General features: G+C 40.0%; 3 protein-coding genes across 4 annotated transcripts in view; 2 read left to right on the forward strand and 1 right to left on the reverse strand.

The window, feature by feature from the left end:
• Nucleotides 1–3,829: 3,829 nt before the first annotated feature.
• LOC109534799 (melanoma-associated antigen C1) lies at nt 3,830–4,990 on the reverse strand. The gene is made up of 2 exons (XM_019900585.2): nt 4,893–4,990; nt 3,830–4,836 (listed from the first exon to the last, which is right to left on the reverse strand). Exons 1-2 carry the CDS (start codon nt 4,908–4,910, stop codon nt 3,910–3,912), a joined length of 945 nt encoding a protein of 314 aa, XP_019756144.2. The 5' UTR covers nt 4,911–4,990; the 3' UTR covers nt 3,830–3,909.
• A 2,540-nt stretch (nt 4,991–7,530) lies between these two features.
• On the forward strand, nt 7,531–8,652 carry LOC109534693. The gene is made up of 3 exons (XM_019900440.2): nt 7,531–7,896; nt 7,953–8,090; nt 8,145–8,652. The coding sequence occupies exons 1-3, from the start codon at nt 7,720–7,722 to the stop codon at nt 8,565–8,567; spliced, it is 738 nt and encodes a 245-aa protein (XP_019755999.2). The 5' UTR covers nt 7,531–7,719; the 3' UTR covers nt 8,568–8,652.
• A 2,481-nt stretch (nt 8,653–11,133) lies between these two features.
• Nucleotides 11,134–14,015, forward strand: part of LOC109534792 — a 6,528-nt gene continuing 3,646 nt past the window's right edge. Inside the window, exon 1 of one of the 2 annotated variants that reach the window (XM_019900579.2) lies at nt 11,134–11,262. The gene's annotated coding sequence lies outside the window, so the exon portion shown is untranslated. The remainder of the gene's footprint in view (nt 11,263–14,015) is intronic. The other variant, XM_019900580.2, reaches the window with a different exon arrangement.

Genomic DNA, 14,015 nt, shown 5'->3' on the forward strand with positions numbered 1-14,015 from the left:
CCCACTTTGATGGTGAGGGCTTCAAGCCAAGTACCTACTTTGGTAGCACAATCTAATATTTGATTTATTCGAAATTTGTTTAAACATTACGCTGACAATCGCTTTTTCCTTATTTGGAGGGTTCTTCACTGCTCGCAGCTTCAAGAACTACCATTGCAGCCTTGGAAGGCGCTTCATTCGGATCAGTTTTGTTTGGTAATTGATTGCTTAAAATATCCATACACTTTGCTCGAAATCGCCATTAAGATAAGACTGTCCGTGCTGGTAGAGGAAGGTTTTCTCTTCAAAATTTTGCCAAAGTCTACGGTTTACCTCAACTAGTTGGTTGGGAATTAATTTTCGGATTAACAGTTGTTCATTGGGTGCATCGAAGTGAATTTAGTAAGTTTAACGTGGATATTTACAAAAGTTCATCAAATTTCCCCTTAAAAAAATAAACTCAAAGAGTTTCCCTTTTTAGGAGTGTTAAAGTCATGGTCTGTGTTTTACTACTTTTTCCGTAACTGATTTTTAAACATCCAGTTGTCAGCTTCATCAGAATCGAATAGCGCAGTTTGAGTCATAAATTTTTGCCAAATGCAATAGAAATTTTTCGTACCCAAGTAATCTGATCGGGGCCTTAGCAGAAGGGTTTTTCTTCAAAATTGGGTGAAACTAAATTTTCTAACGTGACTGGTTTTTTGGGAATAATTTTTTGAATACAGCGTTGCAATGGTCATTTTCCCAGCTTGACGCCCATGCATATTTATTGGGCAGAATTCTGTCAAATTTTTGATTAACGGACAATTTTTCATGGGCTTAACAGGCTCTTTGGGCTTACAAATAATCGCAATGTTGACGCTCTAGCTCAATCAGTTCCCGCGTAATTAATTCATGAAGAATTTGCTGTTGATTACCTGGAACCCAAAATGAGGTCAATTTTCGCAAATTTTTCAAAAATCGCCCGAAGGTTCTAGTCAATTCAACTATTTCTCATCTTTAGAATCAAGCTTTGTATTGAAAAATCTGCAAAAACCAATGCCAAAGCTTTATTAGTTTTGCAGTAATTAATTCTTGACGAAAAAGTCATCAGAGCCAATTTGCACATTTTGCGACGCAGGTTTGAAAATTTATCAAAATTCATCCGGACTGGTCATTGAAATACAATTTTTCACAGCTTTAGCACATTCTCTTCTGTTTCGATGGGCATCAAAGTCAACTCTCTAGCTTGACTGGATTTTTGGCAATTAATTTTTTAATTAGTGGTTGCTAATTGCTAGACCGAACACTTTGAGGCACAATATTGAAAAGTTGTAACCATTTTCCAAAGTTTTTGATGAAAACGCAATTTTGCGCAAATGTTGAATAGGACTTTGGCTTCCAAATCGTGCGACAATTAATGCTCTAGCTTAGTTGGTTTCCTTGCAATCAATTTTTCAAGACAACCCAATTTTTCAAGTTTGACCCACAGACTCAAAATGTTGTAAAATCAAAAATTACCAGAACGTTTTATTCTGCTAAAAATTTTCACAAATTTAGCGTAATGCTTTTGCTTGAAATTGCTTCTAAAACCAGTGCTGTATCTTGACTTGTATTTTTGAAATAAGTTTTCCAAACCCATTAACACAGTTTGACGCCCAGAAGCAAAAAGTTATAACGATTTTTCAAAATTGTTGATTAAGACCGAACTTTACGCAGATCTTAACCACTAATTAGGCTTCAAAATGCTCCCCAAATCAACGCTCCAGCTACCTTGACTTATTGGTAATTGTTTTATGAAAACCCCCCTAACAATACTATGAAAACTGAATCATACACTTTTAAGCACATATTTAAAATATCGCCCAAACCCGCCCAGAATTGCCATCAAAATGCAACTTTTTCAAGCTTAAACGCAAGATTTTGTGTTCAAAGTTCCATGAAAATTAACTTTCTGACTTGAATAGTTTTTTAGTAAGTACATTTCACAATCGAGTTGTTAGATTCGGTAATTTTAAATTTCATTAGTTAAACCCCAGACTATTTGTTTTGTCAAAATTCTTCTAAAGGCTCGATAACAACGCAACTTGTCAGCAATTTAGAGCAACCTTTCCTTTTAAAAATCCTGCCAAAAACTTCATTGTAGCTTAACTATTTTCGCTCTGGTGATTTAAAAAAAATCTTGCATTGAACAATTTGACAAAATCTGAGGCGAAATGTAAATTTTCCTCACATTGCTTAGAGCCATTTAGGGCCTTAGAGGCTGATGGAGCAAGAGTTTCTCTTCTAAAACCTTCCTAAAAGCTGGTTTTTTCATACTCATTCCTTGAAATTCATTGTTGATTTCATGCATCTCAAATCAGGCCAATGTTTTAAAAATTTTCAAAAATCACCGGAATGTTTCATTTAGCTCAAATCTTTCCTCACTTTAACAAAGAGCGCTTCCTTCAAAAATCTGCTAAAAGCGATGCTGCAGCTTAACTGGGCTTTTTGTAATTTTTGAACAATCAACTTTTATCCATCGAAATCAGACGACAGTGACGAACAGAATCAAATTGTAGTCACCATTTTTCATTTTCTTTGCTTAACCACAACTTTCCAAACAGTTTTTAAGCAGATATTGGGTACTAAACTAACTAAATGTTTTTTATTACTGATTTTTAAAAAAAAACAGTGTAAATTTCAGGAAAACCAACACAATTTTAAGCAGAGCTTTAAAATTGTGTCCAAATCCACTCAGACTCGCTATCACAATGCAACTGTTCCATGCCTAAACGCAAGCTTTTGCGCTGAAAATCGCTTGAAAATCAGCTCTCTGACTTGATTAGTTTCCTCATAAGTAATTTTCCAAAAACGAGTTGTTAAAATCGTTAATTTCACATTTCACTAGTTGAAGCCCAGACTAAAGGGTTTTGCTAAAATTCTCTCAAACGCCCGATTACAACGAAACTCTTCAGCAATTTAGAACAAACTTTTCTCTGAAAATCCCTGCCAAAAGCTTCATTTTAGCATCATTATTTTCCCTTAAAAAAATGTTGAATCGAACAGTTTGACAAAATGTGGCCCAAAATACAATTTTTCACGTTGTTTATGGCCAATTAGAGCCTTCGCTGGTTTTTTCGTAAAAAAAGTCAAATTTTCGCAAAGAGGAACCGCATAGTTTGCGGTGCAAATTTCAAAACTTTGTCAAAATCCAGGGAACTTGACCATTAGAGGGCAACCTTTCAGGCATTTAAGGCAAACATTTCTCGTCGAAATTGAGCCTAAATCGACTCTGCTACTTGCTTGGATTCATGGTGATTATTTTGTTGAAAACCCGATTGCTTATTGCCTGAAAGTCACTAGAGGCAGTTTTAAAATTCAGCTAAAAATCCCCAACAATATCCACTTGAAAAGCGCCGTTTCAGGCAGCGAGAGGAAGAGTTTGCCGTTAAAATCCTGCAAAAATCAGCACCCTAACGGGGCTACTTTCGCCCCAAAAACCTTTAGAAAAATGCCGCCGTTGAACGGAAAACACGAAACAGAATCAGACGCAGACCTTGCGACCGCAATGTTAGCGAACAGGTGATTACTGATGAAAATCTGATGGTTTATGGCCTATTATGTCATGTTATCGATGGTAATCACTAATTGGTTATTGGTGGGTTCGGAAATTTTTCGGATACTTTCACATGCTGCTGTTGTTGTTGTGCCACATTTAGGCCTGCCGGCCGTCGGCTATTAGGCAAACCGAATTTATGAATTTAAAATGCAAACGAGGCAACGAGGTCTCAAAAACGCCTGCCTTTAGCATAATCGCTTAAACCACGCTGTGGACGGGAAAATTGAACGAATCCCCAAGACAAATCACTCTCTCCTGCGAGAACTCATATACATAAAACGAATTTATTACATATGAATCAGTCGAGCGAAGTGACAAAACAGTAACAATCACACGCCACTCTGGGACGCTCAGGTGCTCCTCTTCTGGTAGCCTGGAGGGCCGTATTGGGGGCTTGGAGCTGAAGCTCCGCTCGAAAACAGCGAGCTCGTGCTCTCCCCACTGCTCACTGGGCTCGGCCCTGCAGCTGCGCCTGCAGCTGCAGAACTCGCCTTGTACTTGATGAAGTAGACCTCCGGCTTGGAGGGCTGCTGCACAACGGGCTGCTGCACCACAACCTGCGGCTGCTGCGGCCGATCCACCAGCACATAAACCAGCGTCTTTTCTTCAGCAGGCGCCTGCTGGGCAGGCACCTGGATCACCTGCCGTTGGCTGGCCTGGCTGGGGGCCTTGATGAAGATGATCTTGTAGTGCTTCCTGGGGGCTGGAGGAGGCGGCAGCACTTGAGGGGCCAACAGGGGCTCCTCGGGAGCCACATGCACATACACGTGTTTGGTAACAATAGCCCCTTGAGGAGGCGCCTGGATCAGCTGCTGCTGCACCGGCTGCAAAAACTGCGTAGGCTCTGGAGTGTTCGGCGCTAGAAGGTTAGGTGCCTGAATAGGGGCTTGAATAGAGGTTTGAAGAGAAGACTGGATAGGGACTTGAACGGAGGTTTGAAGCGGGGCTTGAATAGGGGCGAGATTCTGCTCGAAACTGGCAGGAGGCAGGAACTGCAGGAAGTTGATGGGCGATAGGGACTGCTGATAGCCGCCTGCCTGACTTTGCGCCTGAGGCAAATAGACTGTAGAGGGCTGACTTTGGCTCAAAGGAGGCAACACCTGTTGTAAGGAACTGCTCGACTGGCTTTCAACCAGCGACTGTTGAGGCTGCTGATTGCCCAAAGAGGCCAGAGTGCCCCCAACGAAATTCTGATTCACCAGAGCGACGCCCTGCTGAGGCTGGGCGTATTGGTAGCCAGGTTTGGATTGGGCGAGGGCGACCAGCCCCAGAAGAACCTGCGAAACCTGCCATTAACCAAAACAAGCCCCTGCTAAAAACCGGCAACACTTACCCCAAACAATACATGCATCGTTCAGATGAGCTGCACCAGATTTGTAGCCCCAAAAAGACCCCACAAAGATCTTTATAGTTTCGATCCGATCCCCTCTTGGCCATTGATTGGCCTTTTCTAATGCGACCGAAATATCGGAAAAATGTAAATTAGTGCAGGCAGGTGTTTTTTTGTGTAATACTAATTAATTAAGCAAATCGTCTCAATAAAGTTCACGTTTTGAATATGATTTTCCTGGAAATGGCTTTAATATTCATCGCAAGGGAAAGTGCTAATGGGTTTCAGTTGCTAATGGCAAAGAACTGCTAAATCAGCGGCATTCTGAGGGTGTGGCCAGTGGAAGAAGATCGATTTAATCATACACTTGGATGGTTTCAACTATTCTAGATTAGCTAGTTTTTTCACTTTTCGAAACAGAGTGGTTGGAACAAATAGTCGGTTTAACTGTTAAGAAATCGTCAGAATCCATCCAAACGTTTGATTACAGTGCAGCTTTTCCCAGCTCTTGCACAAGCTTTTCTCTTTACAATGCTGGGAAAAGTGTCTGGATAACTCATTTTGTTTTTCCGTAATTAAATTTGCAAACCCGAGTAGTTAGAATCATCAGTCGCACGCAACTGTTTGAAGCACATATTCAAAATCTTGTCCAACTAGTTAGAAATTACCTCTCAAAGTGCAACCTTCCATGCTTTTAGAGCAAGCGTTTCTCTTCTAAAGCCTGCTAAAATCAATCCTCTGCATTAACCGGTTTTTTCGGAATGAATTTTTTAAACGTGGACAACTTTCGACAAGGTACCCAATTTGACCCGCAAATTTGAGATGTTGCCAAAATTCACCCAAGCTTGATCCAGAACTTCCACTTTCCATGAATTTAGAGCGAGCTGTTTTCTACCCAACAATTCCAAAACCAACACTGTAGAAAAAGGAATAAAAAGGAACCAAAAAATAATTTCGACTGTTTCAACGACAAATTCGCAGATTTTCTCAAAACAATCTTGAACTTTTGTTTCAATAATTTTCAACCTTCCTGGATTTTAAAACAACTCTTTCGCTTCAAGGTAATCTCAAAACTTAAGTTCGGGTTCGACCACGTTCTTCAGAATTAATTTTTGAAGAAATCGTTGTTAATTCCATCAAAGCCAAAAGAACGCATCTCGATGCTCATATTTGAAAATTCGTCAAAATGTGCCCAATTAATCTATTCAACTACAAATTTACAACTATTGAGACAAACGCTTTGCCTTCAAAACCTTGCTTCAATCAATGCTTCAGCCCGAGAGGTTTCTTCGCCATTAATTTTTAAAGAAATCGTGGCTGATTTCCTACACTGGACTCAAAGCCTCATCAAATCTGGCCCAAATGTTCTATTAAATTGCAACTTTCCAGAGCTTTAGCCCAAGCTTTAGCCTTTAAGCCCATGCCAGAAGCAACTACTGATAGTAAACAGTTTTTTAGTAATTAATTTTTTAATCCCCAATTTAACCTGTTCTCAACATTCGCACAATTCTAGCAATAATTCTCAGCGATTTAGAGCTGGTCGTTTATTGCTTAACTAATTGCCCAAAAACCATTTGAGGCAGAAGCAATTTTTTGGGATTTTAACGAGCAAAAGCCCGTGCCCAAACTGCGGAAACGTTTGAGAGATTTTCTTCTTTTTTCCATCAAAAAGATCATTTTTTGCGCCAGTTTCTTATCTGGTTGCTGCACTTGATAGAGCAAAATATAGCACAGAAAGCCTCAACGTTTTGATTTGGAATCATCTTCATGCAATTTTTGGAAATTTTTTAGTTTGCGTCGGAAAATCGCCTTGAAAAACGCACTTTGTGTCAACTTTTTCGTTGAAAACAAAACTTGCTTAAACGCCACCTCTGAGGATGCAAGCCAGTCGAGGTTGTGAAACGTCAAGCAGAAATTCTATTTACGACGGCCTAAAAACCCGAAAAACCCACTAGTTTCAATGAATGGCCTCGAAAATCTCTTTTGACCAATGGGTGTATATCAAAGCAATTATTGAAGAATGTTTCTCGGTGTTTTGGATTTCGAATCAATCCGCCAAAATCCGTTGGAAATTCCTTAAACGCTGACGGTAAATCATGAGTTTCCCAGGATGTTGTCGAAGACTTTCGCCTCAAAATGGTGGCAAAATCACGGCCTAAAGTCCAACTGGTTATTTTTTGGGGCACATTTTTGAAGAATTGGTTTCAGCCAAGTCCAATCGAGCAGCTGGCGCCAATGTTTAGAAAATTGCCAAAATTCGCCCAACTGTTCGAGTAAAGTGAAAATTTCCACAAACTTGGTTCAGAACCCTCTCATCAAAATCCAGCAGAAACAGAGGCTCTGGCTTTAGCATTTTCTTGATAAGGAATTATTCAAAATTGCAGTTCTTTGCTCGGAGGGCCTGCTCAAACAAATCGAGGCAAAGCTTCAAAATGTGTCTAAATTCGCCAAAAATGCCACAAAAAGCCAACCGGCAACTGAGAGCAGAGTCTGCTCGACAAACTGGTACCAAAATCCAGACTCCTCCTCTACCAGTTTCTTCACGTTGATTTTTCAAAAAACTACCTGAAAACTTCCTGAAATTCACATGAAGCAAATTGAGGCCATCAAAAAACCCGATGTTTCTTCAGCTGTCCGGACTGAATGGTAAATGCGCCATCTTCGAGCACAAGGACAGAAAAAACTGAACTCCTCAAGCGGCCATTTAGTCAAGAGAAACTGTCTGAATTTTCTCAACTCAATTTTTCCTCAACCTGTCGATACCCGGCATGTGACTGGTTGAGATTTGACAGGCTCTCAAACAGAATATTCTCCCACTCATCTGCAGGAGATGGCGGACCGAAGCTACCATTCCACCAATCCCATGGACTTTCATCCATGCGATACACCTAGAGGGATGGACTATTTCGACCTGGCCTGTCTGACCAAAGAGCAACAGCAGCGCTTGAACAATCACAAAATTGAGGTAGTGAGGCAACATCAGAAGTTCCTTTACCGGAACCCTGAGGCAGGTTGAGTGAAAGAGTGCTTGGGTATCCGGCCTCACTCGTTGACTCCTTGCAGATCCGAGCAGTGATTCATGTCATCATGAAGAAAATCCTGTTGGAGCGTCCCAGCCATGATGTTGATCGCTTCATTGGGAACTACTTCCTGCATAACTGGGAGGCGATCAGTGAGGAGGTGAAGAAATATGTTGAGATGGTAACGGCAGGTTTTGGCTCCTGACGAGGTAAACTGAGGCGTGTTCTTGCTCAGATGCCGGGCAAACCATCCGCCGATGAGAGCAAGATCCAAATCAAAGAAGACAAGCATGTTAAGCTGGAAGAAGGCCTGGGCAGCCCCGGTATTTCAAGGTCCAGAACTTCCTCTGCAGAGGAGCATTTACTGGGCCACATTGCCAAAGAAATTGTGGATGAATTAGTGCAAAAAGCCGCAGAACAAGCGGGCCCAGTGGCAAGTCACGAATCAGCCGACCCTGCCATTAAGGAAGATAAGCGACAATCGGCAAAATCTGAAGACGAAGACGATGAACTCATCTTCGACTTGGGGCTGGACTTTGATTTGGACTTCAGCGGCTATCACGAGGAGGACGAGAACAAGGATCTGGCCAATAAGAAGCTGGACAAAAACATCATTGCCACCTTGAGTAACGTTGCGCTTCAAAGCCCACCATTCTGAACAATCATCCAACAGTCCTAATCCGTAGATGGACCATGCAGTGTAATTACCGTAACCAAATAAATCAGTTTTTTTACTAAATCAACACAGAGAACATGTTTGCGCTTGTGTTCGCCTAATGGGAATGATGTTAAACCAATAGAAGACACTTGTCGTGTTAAGCGGCCGAATGTGTTACACAGTGCGAGCCAAAGAACAGTTAATTATTCGCCTCGATCTTGGCCTAACAGGAAAAAACGCATAAAATCGAAAAACTAAAGCGAAAAAGCACTGTTCCAGTGCATTTAGCAGCTGGGAACCAATCAAGTTTGGGCAAAGTTGCGTGAGAAGTGGCTGCAAGAACGAATAGCGCTTCATCAATCCGAACATGAAACCGCCGACTAATTATTCGCTGCTGCGTTGATTGCCCTTTAATTACATCGCGTTTAGTTGCTCAGAATGTTAAGCCCAAGTTCAACGATAGCGGGATATGAAAAAATTCCCAACGTCATGGATCAGAGCGCCTGAAAGCTGCTGCAAACGCCTTAATAGTGAGCTCGTTTGAGGAAATTACTGATTATCATGTCAAAGCACTTACAAAGAAAATTATAGTACATATTTCACTTAAGAGTGCCTGTGGCTAGTTATGATTCAACGGAAGTTTATAACCTCTAAACAGATGGAAGCCAGACATATCAAGTGTTAAAAAACCGCCTAAATTACTTTTATGGGGCAATCGGCTCAATAGATCTGAATAAGCACCGGGAATTGTTTTTCGTTAATAACTAGGCCTTAGTAGCAATTTATAACCTTTAAAACGCTGTAAGCAGTAAGGTAAAGCCTTGCGGGATCCTCGCGTATGATTATCGTTATCTGCGTGCTCATTAGAAGCTTTTTGGTGCAGCTCTTAGCAAACATTCCTATCCTCTAAAGCGATAGAAGCCAAATGTTCAAGAAATTGTAAAGTTTAAGCCTTTATATCTCTCCAAAGAGCCGAAATATTCAAAAAGTCATCAGGATTTTTCGATCAAGTTTTTCAATGTCTAGCTTTTAGTCATTCTGCTTTTTTAGAACTTCTTAGACAAAAATGTCAAATTTTACCGAGTCTTTGGGGTTTAAAACCTGATAATGGTTGAAGCTGGTGGAAAGCTCGCAAGAACATTTTCGGCAGAGCGCCTTAAAAAACTCTTGTCTTAAATAGGGCTTATTAGAAATTGGTAACACAAGATGCAAACTGGTCCAATTTTACGCATTTCTTCGAAGTTTAAGCGTCTATATATCCAAAACGAGTGAGAATATCAGAATATTCATTAGAATCTTTTCGATGGATCATTTCAAAGTCTAGCTTTCACTTATTCGGATTTTTCAAAACTCCTAACCTCTAAAAAGAGAGAAGTAAAAAATGCAAATTTTACCGAATCTTCGGGGTTTAAGAGGTAAATATAACTGGGTAATGGTTTAAACTATTTGCAAACTCACTAGACCCTTGTCCTAGAGCGCCCTCAAAAATTGCTTGCACTAAATTGTCTTTAGCCGAAATTGCTAACCTCTAAAGATTCAGAAGATGCAAAAATGTCTAATTTACGCACTCAAAGTTTAAGCCTCTATATCTCCGAAACGAGAGAGAATATCAGAATGTTCATTAGAATCTTTTCGATGGAGCATCTCAAGATCTAGGTTCTACGGGATTGCTTTTGTCAAAACTCCTAACCTCTAAAAAGGTAGAAGCAAATATCTGAAATGTTAGAGGATTGCCAAAGTTTAATCGTCTATATCTCAAAAAATCGCGTAACCCCGTAATCATCAGGACTTTTTGGAAAAATGCTCTCCAGAGCTACTTACCCCAATCAGGATTGAAAATAAATTCCTAACCTTTAAAATTATAGCAGTCAAATTTTTGCGCATTTTAAGTTTACGCTGTACATATCGCCCAAATGGCTCTAAATATCAAAATTATCATTAGGAGGTTTCCGATAGAACTTTTCAAAACCTGCTTTTCCCAATCACAGTTTTGAGCAATTTTCTGAGCGTTAAAAAAATTGAAGCAAAATTGTCCAGCTTTAACGCGCCAGGGACTTAAAAACGTATATTTTCCAATCGGATCGGATAAATCTGGACAGTAATTAGCATTTTTTTGATAGAACGTCGCCTCAGGAAGCCCAAACTAACCTGTAAAAAGCTGTACGCAAAAATTCCCGGTTTCACCGAATCGTCCGGGTTTCAGAGCTGATAACTCAGAAATGGCTAAAGCTATTTGCAAACTCATTAGAGCCTTTTGATCTTACGATCTGTATTTGCCTCTGTAGGTTTTGCCAAAAATCCCCAATCTCTTGGATGTAGAAACAAAAAGAATACTTTTCACGATTTTCATAAATATCGCGATCAAACTATCCCGGAAACCCCTAATTTGGAAAGAGAAAAATAGCCAATTTCTGCAGAAAAACACATTTCTTCGATGCTAATTAGCAGAATAAATGAATCAGGCAGAAGACAAGTCCGTTGTATGCTCCTGAACTTGACACCTTATGACCGTGTCTCATCATGAGCAGCAGCAGCAGCAGCAGGCAGAAGGCGTGAAGAAGAAGAGGTGGAAGATATAAACGAGACCTCGGAAGAAGGCCGCTGAAGAAGTCGAGATCGCGTTCTGTGCCATCAATCGCTTTGAAAATACGCGCGTTTTTCGGTGGTTAGCAACTTTGCCGTTTGATACTTTACGGTAAGTAGTAGGACAACATTTTTCATTTGATCTCTCAGATTGGCTCTTTTTCAAGCAATTGAGTGATTTAAAAGATAACTGTAGGTACAAGTTTTGATGAGATAAAACATCTGGTCTCAATTAGTCTTCCCGGAGCAGGCAAGCGGTCTTTTACACCAGTTGAAGAGGCTTCTTCACATTCTTCATTCAAATGCGCCTGCAGTAAATCGACTAATTGCATGGCTGCAATAGGAAATTGACTGGATAAACAAGTTCGACTTGAATCTAGATTAATGTCACATCTTAGCACTGTGACCGGCAAATAAACCGACCTGAAACAGGACTTGATCATTCTTCAGATGTTCTTCACATTAAAAAGTAGGCAGTACCGTTTTGGGTTCCATTTATTTGAGATTTGCGTCCGGTTTGAAGAATATTGCCCTAAATAATGGAATTTGAAAATGTTCCTTCCCAGCTATTTTTGCATTGGGAAAAAATGCTGGCCCAATGAGATCACACAATGCCTGGCTAGTCGAAAGGAACATTTTTAATTTCCATTATTTCTGACCATTTTTTAAACAAAATAAATCAGCTATCAGCGAATATAAGGAGTTTTCGATATTGTTCGAAAAACCGACGAAACTAACCAGAAGCAAAATATTTCTTTGCATCTTCATTTGTGCGCCTCCCTGTTTGTTCCAATGCGAAGATATTTGAAGAAATCCTCTATTGTTTCGTCGAACGAAAACAATATAAGATTTCTTCAAATATCTTCGCATTGGAACAAACAGGGAGGCGCACAAATGAAGATGCAAAGAAATATTTTGCTTCTGGTTAGTTTCGTCGATTTTTCAAGGATACAATGTTTTGTCGGTCGAAAACAACAGAAGATTTCCTCAAATATCTTCGCATTGGAACAAACAGGGAGGCGCACAAATGAAGATGCAAAGAAATGTTTTGCTTCTGGTTAGTTTCGTCGATTTGTCAAACAATACCAAAAATTCCCGACTCGAGCGAAAAACTAACCGTTTTCTTGCGCTTCCGCACCAAAAACGTATTCCAATCCAAATTTTAATGAAACTTGCAAACAATAAGTCCCGTTAGCGGCGCAAAGGAATTCGGCATTAGCGTTTTTCAGGCCGAATAATTACTTGTCTTTAATATACTACCTACGGTTTATTAAAATACATGATGCATCATCGCTTGCTGGCCAAAAGGAAAAAAAGCAGTGGCGTGGCCAATCACCTAATTCCATTTCCTGAGCCTTTAATGGATTTCTTGCGGCTGGGTTTCCTTAATCGGAAAAAAATTAAATCGGATTCATAACGCACAATAGTTTACCAACCGGAAAAAACGCAAAATCTCCGCAAAATTCCAGGATTCCAAGCCATCCAAGTGGTGTTACTTATTCGAGCACACCTAACGGTTCAATGCGAAGAATCGAAGTTCAGGATTTTTCCTTTTATGCGATGTTTGCTCACATACAAGTGCAAGCTTTCAGCGCGCTCAGTTCAATAAATATTTTCAAACGCTGTTCGCAAAGGAAATGCGATGGAATGTTAAAAGAATCGGTCAATATTGACCAGGCCAGTATGTTCAGACATGCAAAAAGCGTCCAAATATGAGATTCCCACACCATTTGCCCAATTTCTTTGTTTTCGGCTAACGGTACAAGACGCGGCTGATACAAGGCGGAAGAAATTCACAACAACATTTAATGATCTAATAGCAGGTGGTTACGAACATTTGCATAATTCGCCCATAATCAGCATATTTAAAGGAATATGGGAAGTGAAAAACACAACTATAATGCCGGTAATTGTTCTCAACTGGAAGGGAAGTCGAAGACCGACAATTGCTTCCTCAATGAAGCCACTGCGGATTGAAAAAAACAATTCGTGGGATTTTAAAACATTTTTTTGCCCTTCAGGCACGTCACTGCTTGGAACTTTGGCAAAACGTCTTTAGTCAAACACGTGAACTGCTTGAAGGTGTATCGCCAGTCTGAGAGCATGACTTTGTGCGAGGCTCAAGTTAATTAAGGAAAATCCGCGCCACTTGGCAATGTCGCCTTTTTTCATTTCAAAAAACTCCAGAGATTTTCTAGGAAAATAAATGTTGCAAAACTTCCAACATTTTCCTAGAAACAGCTAAATCATTCAAAAGAGTTTTGAAAATAGACGTATATTTTGAGATTTTTGGCAAAACCTAATGAGATTTTTAGAGGTTAGGAATTTTTGACCAAGCCTAAATGGGAAAAAACCGTTCCGGGACGTTCTATCTGAAAGCTTCTCGTAGTAGTTCGGATATTTTTCACCGTTCCTGAGATAGAAGCTTTTAGACCTTGACTGACCAATATATCCGATATTTTTGCTTCTGTCTTGTTAAAGGTTAGAAATTTCAAGAAAAATTGATGGGCGAAAAGGAGCTTTTATGACGCTTTATCGAAGAAAACCCTGCAATCTTCGTCGGAATCTTAAAAATATGATATTTTTGACTCGCTCTTTTTAAAGGTTAGAAATTTTTGATTAAGCCTAAATGGAAATAGACCGTTCTCGGGACGCTCTATCTGAAAGCTTCTCAAAGTTGCTCGGATATTTTTTACCATTCCTGAGATAGAAGCTTTTAAACTTTGTCTGACTAATATATCCAACATTTTCGCTTCTATCTTGTTAAAGGTTAGGTATTAAAAAAAATTGATGGTCGAAAAGTAGCTTTTATGACGCTCTATCGAAAAAAACCCTTCAATCTTCGTCGGAATCTTAAAATATGAT

The sequence above is a fragment of the Dendroctonus ponderosae genome, unplaced genomic scaffold, assembly GCF_020466585.1.
Source record: "Dendroctonus ponderosae isolate FM_Combo_2020 unplaced genomic scaffold, Dpon_F_20191213v2 Dpon_F_20191213_11, whole genome shotgun sequence".
In the NCBI taxonomy this organism is placed as follows: Eukaryota; Metazoa; Arthropoda; class Insecta; order Coleoptera; family Curculionidae; genus Dendroctonus; species Dendroctonus ponderosae.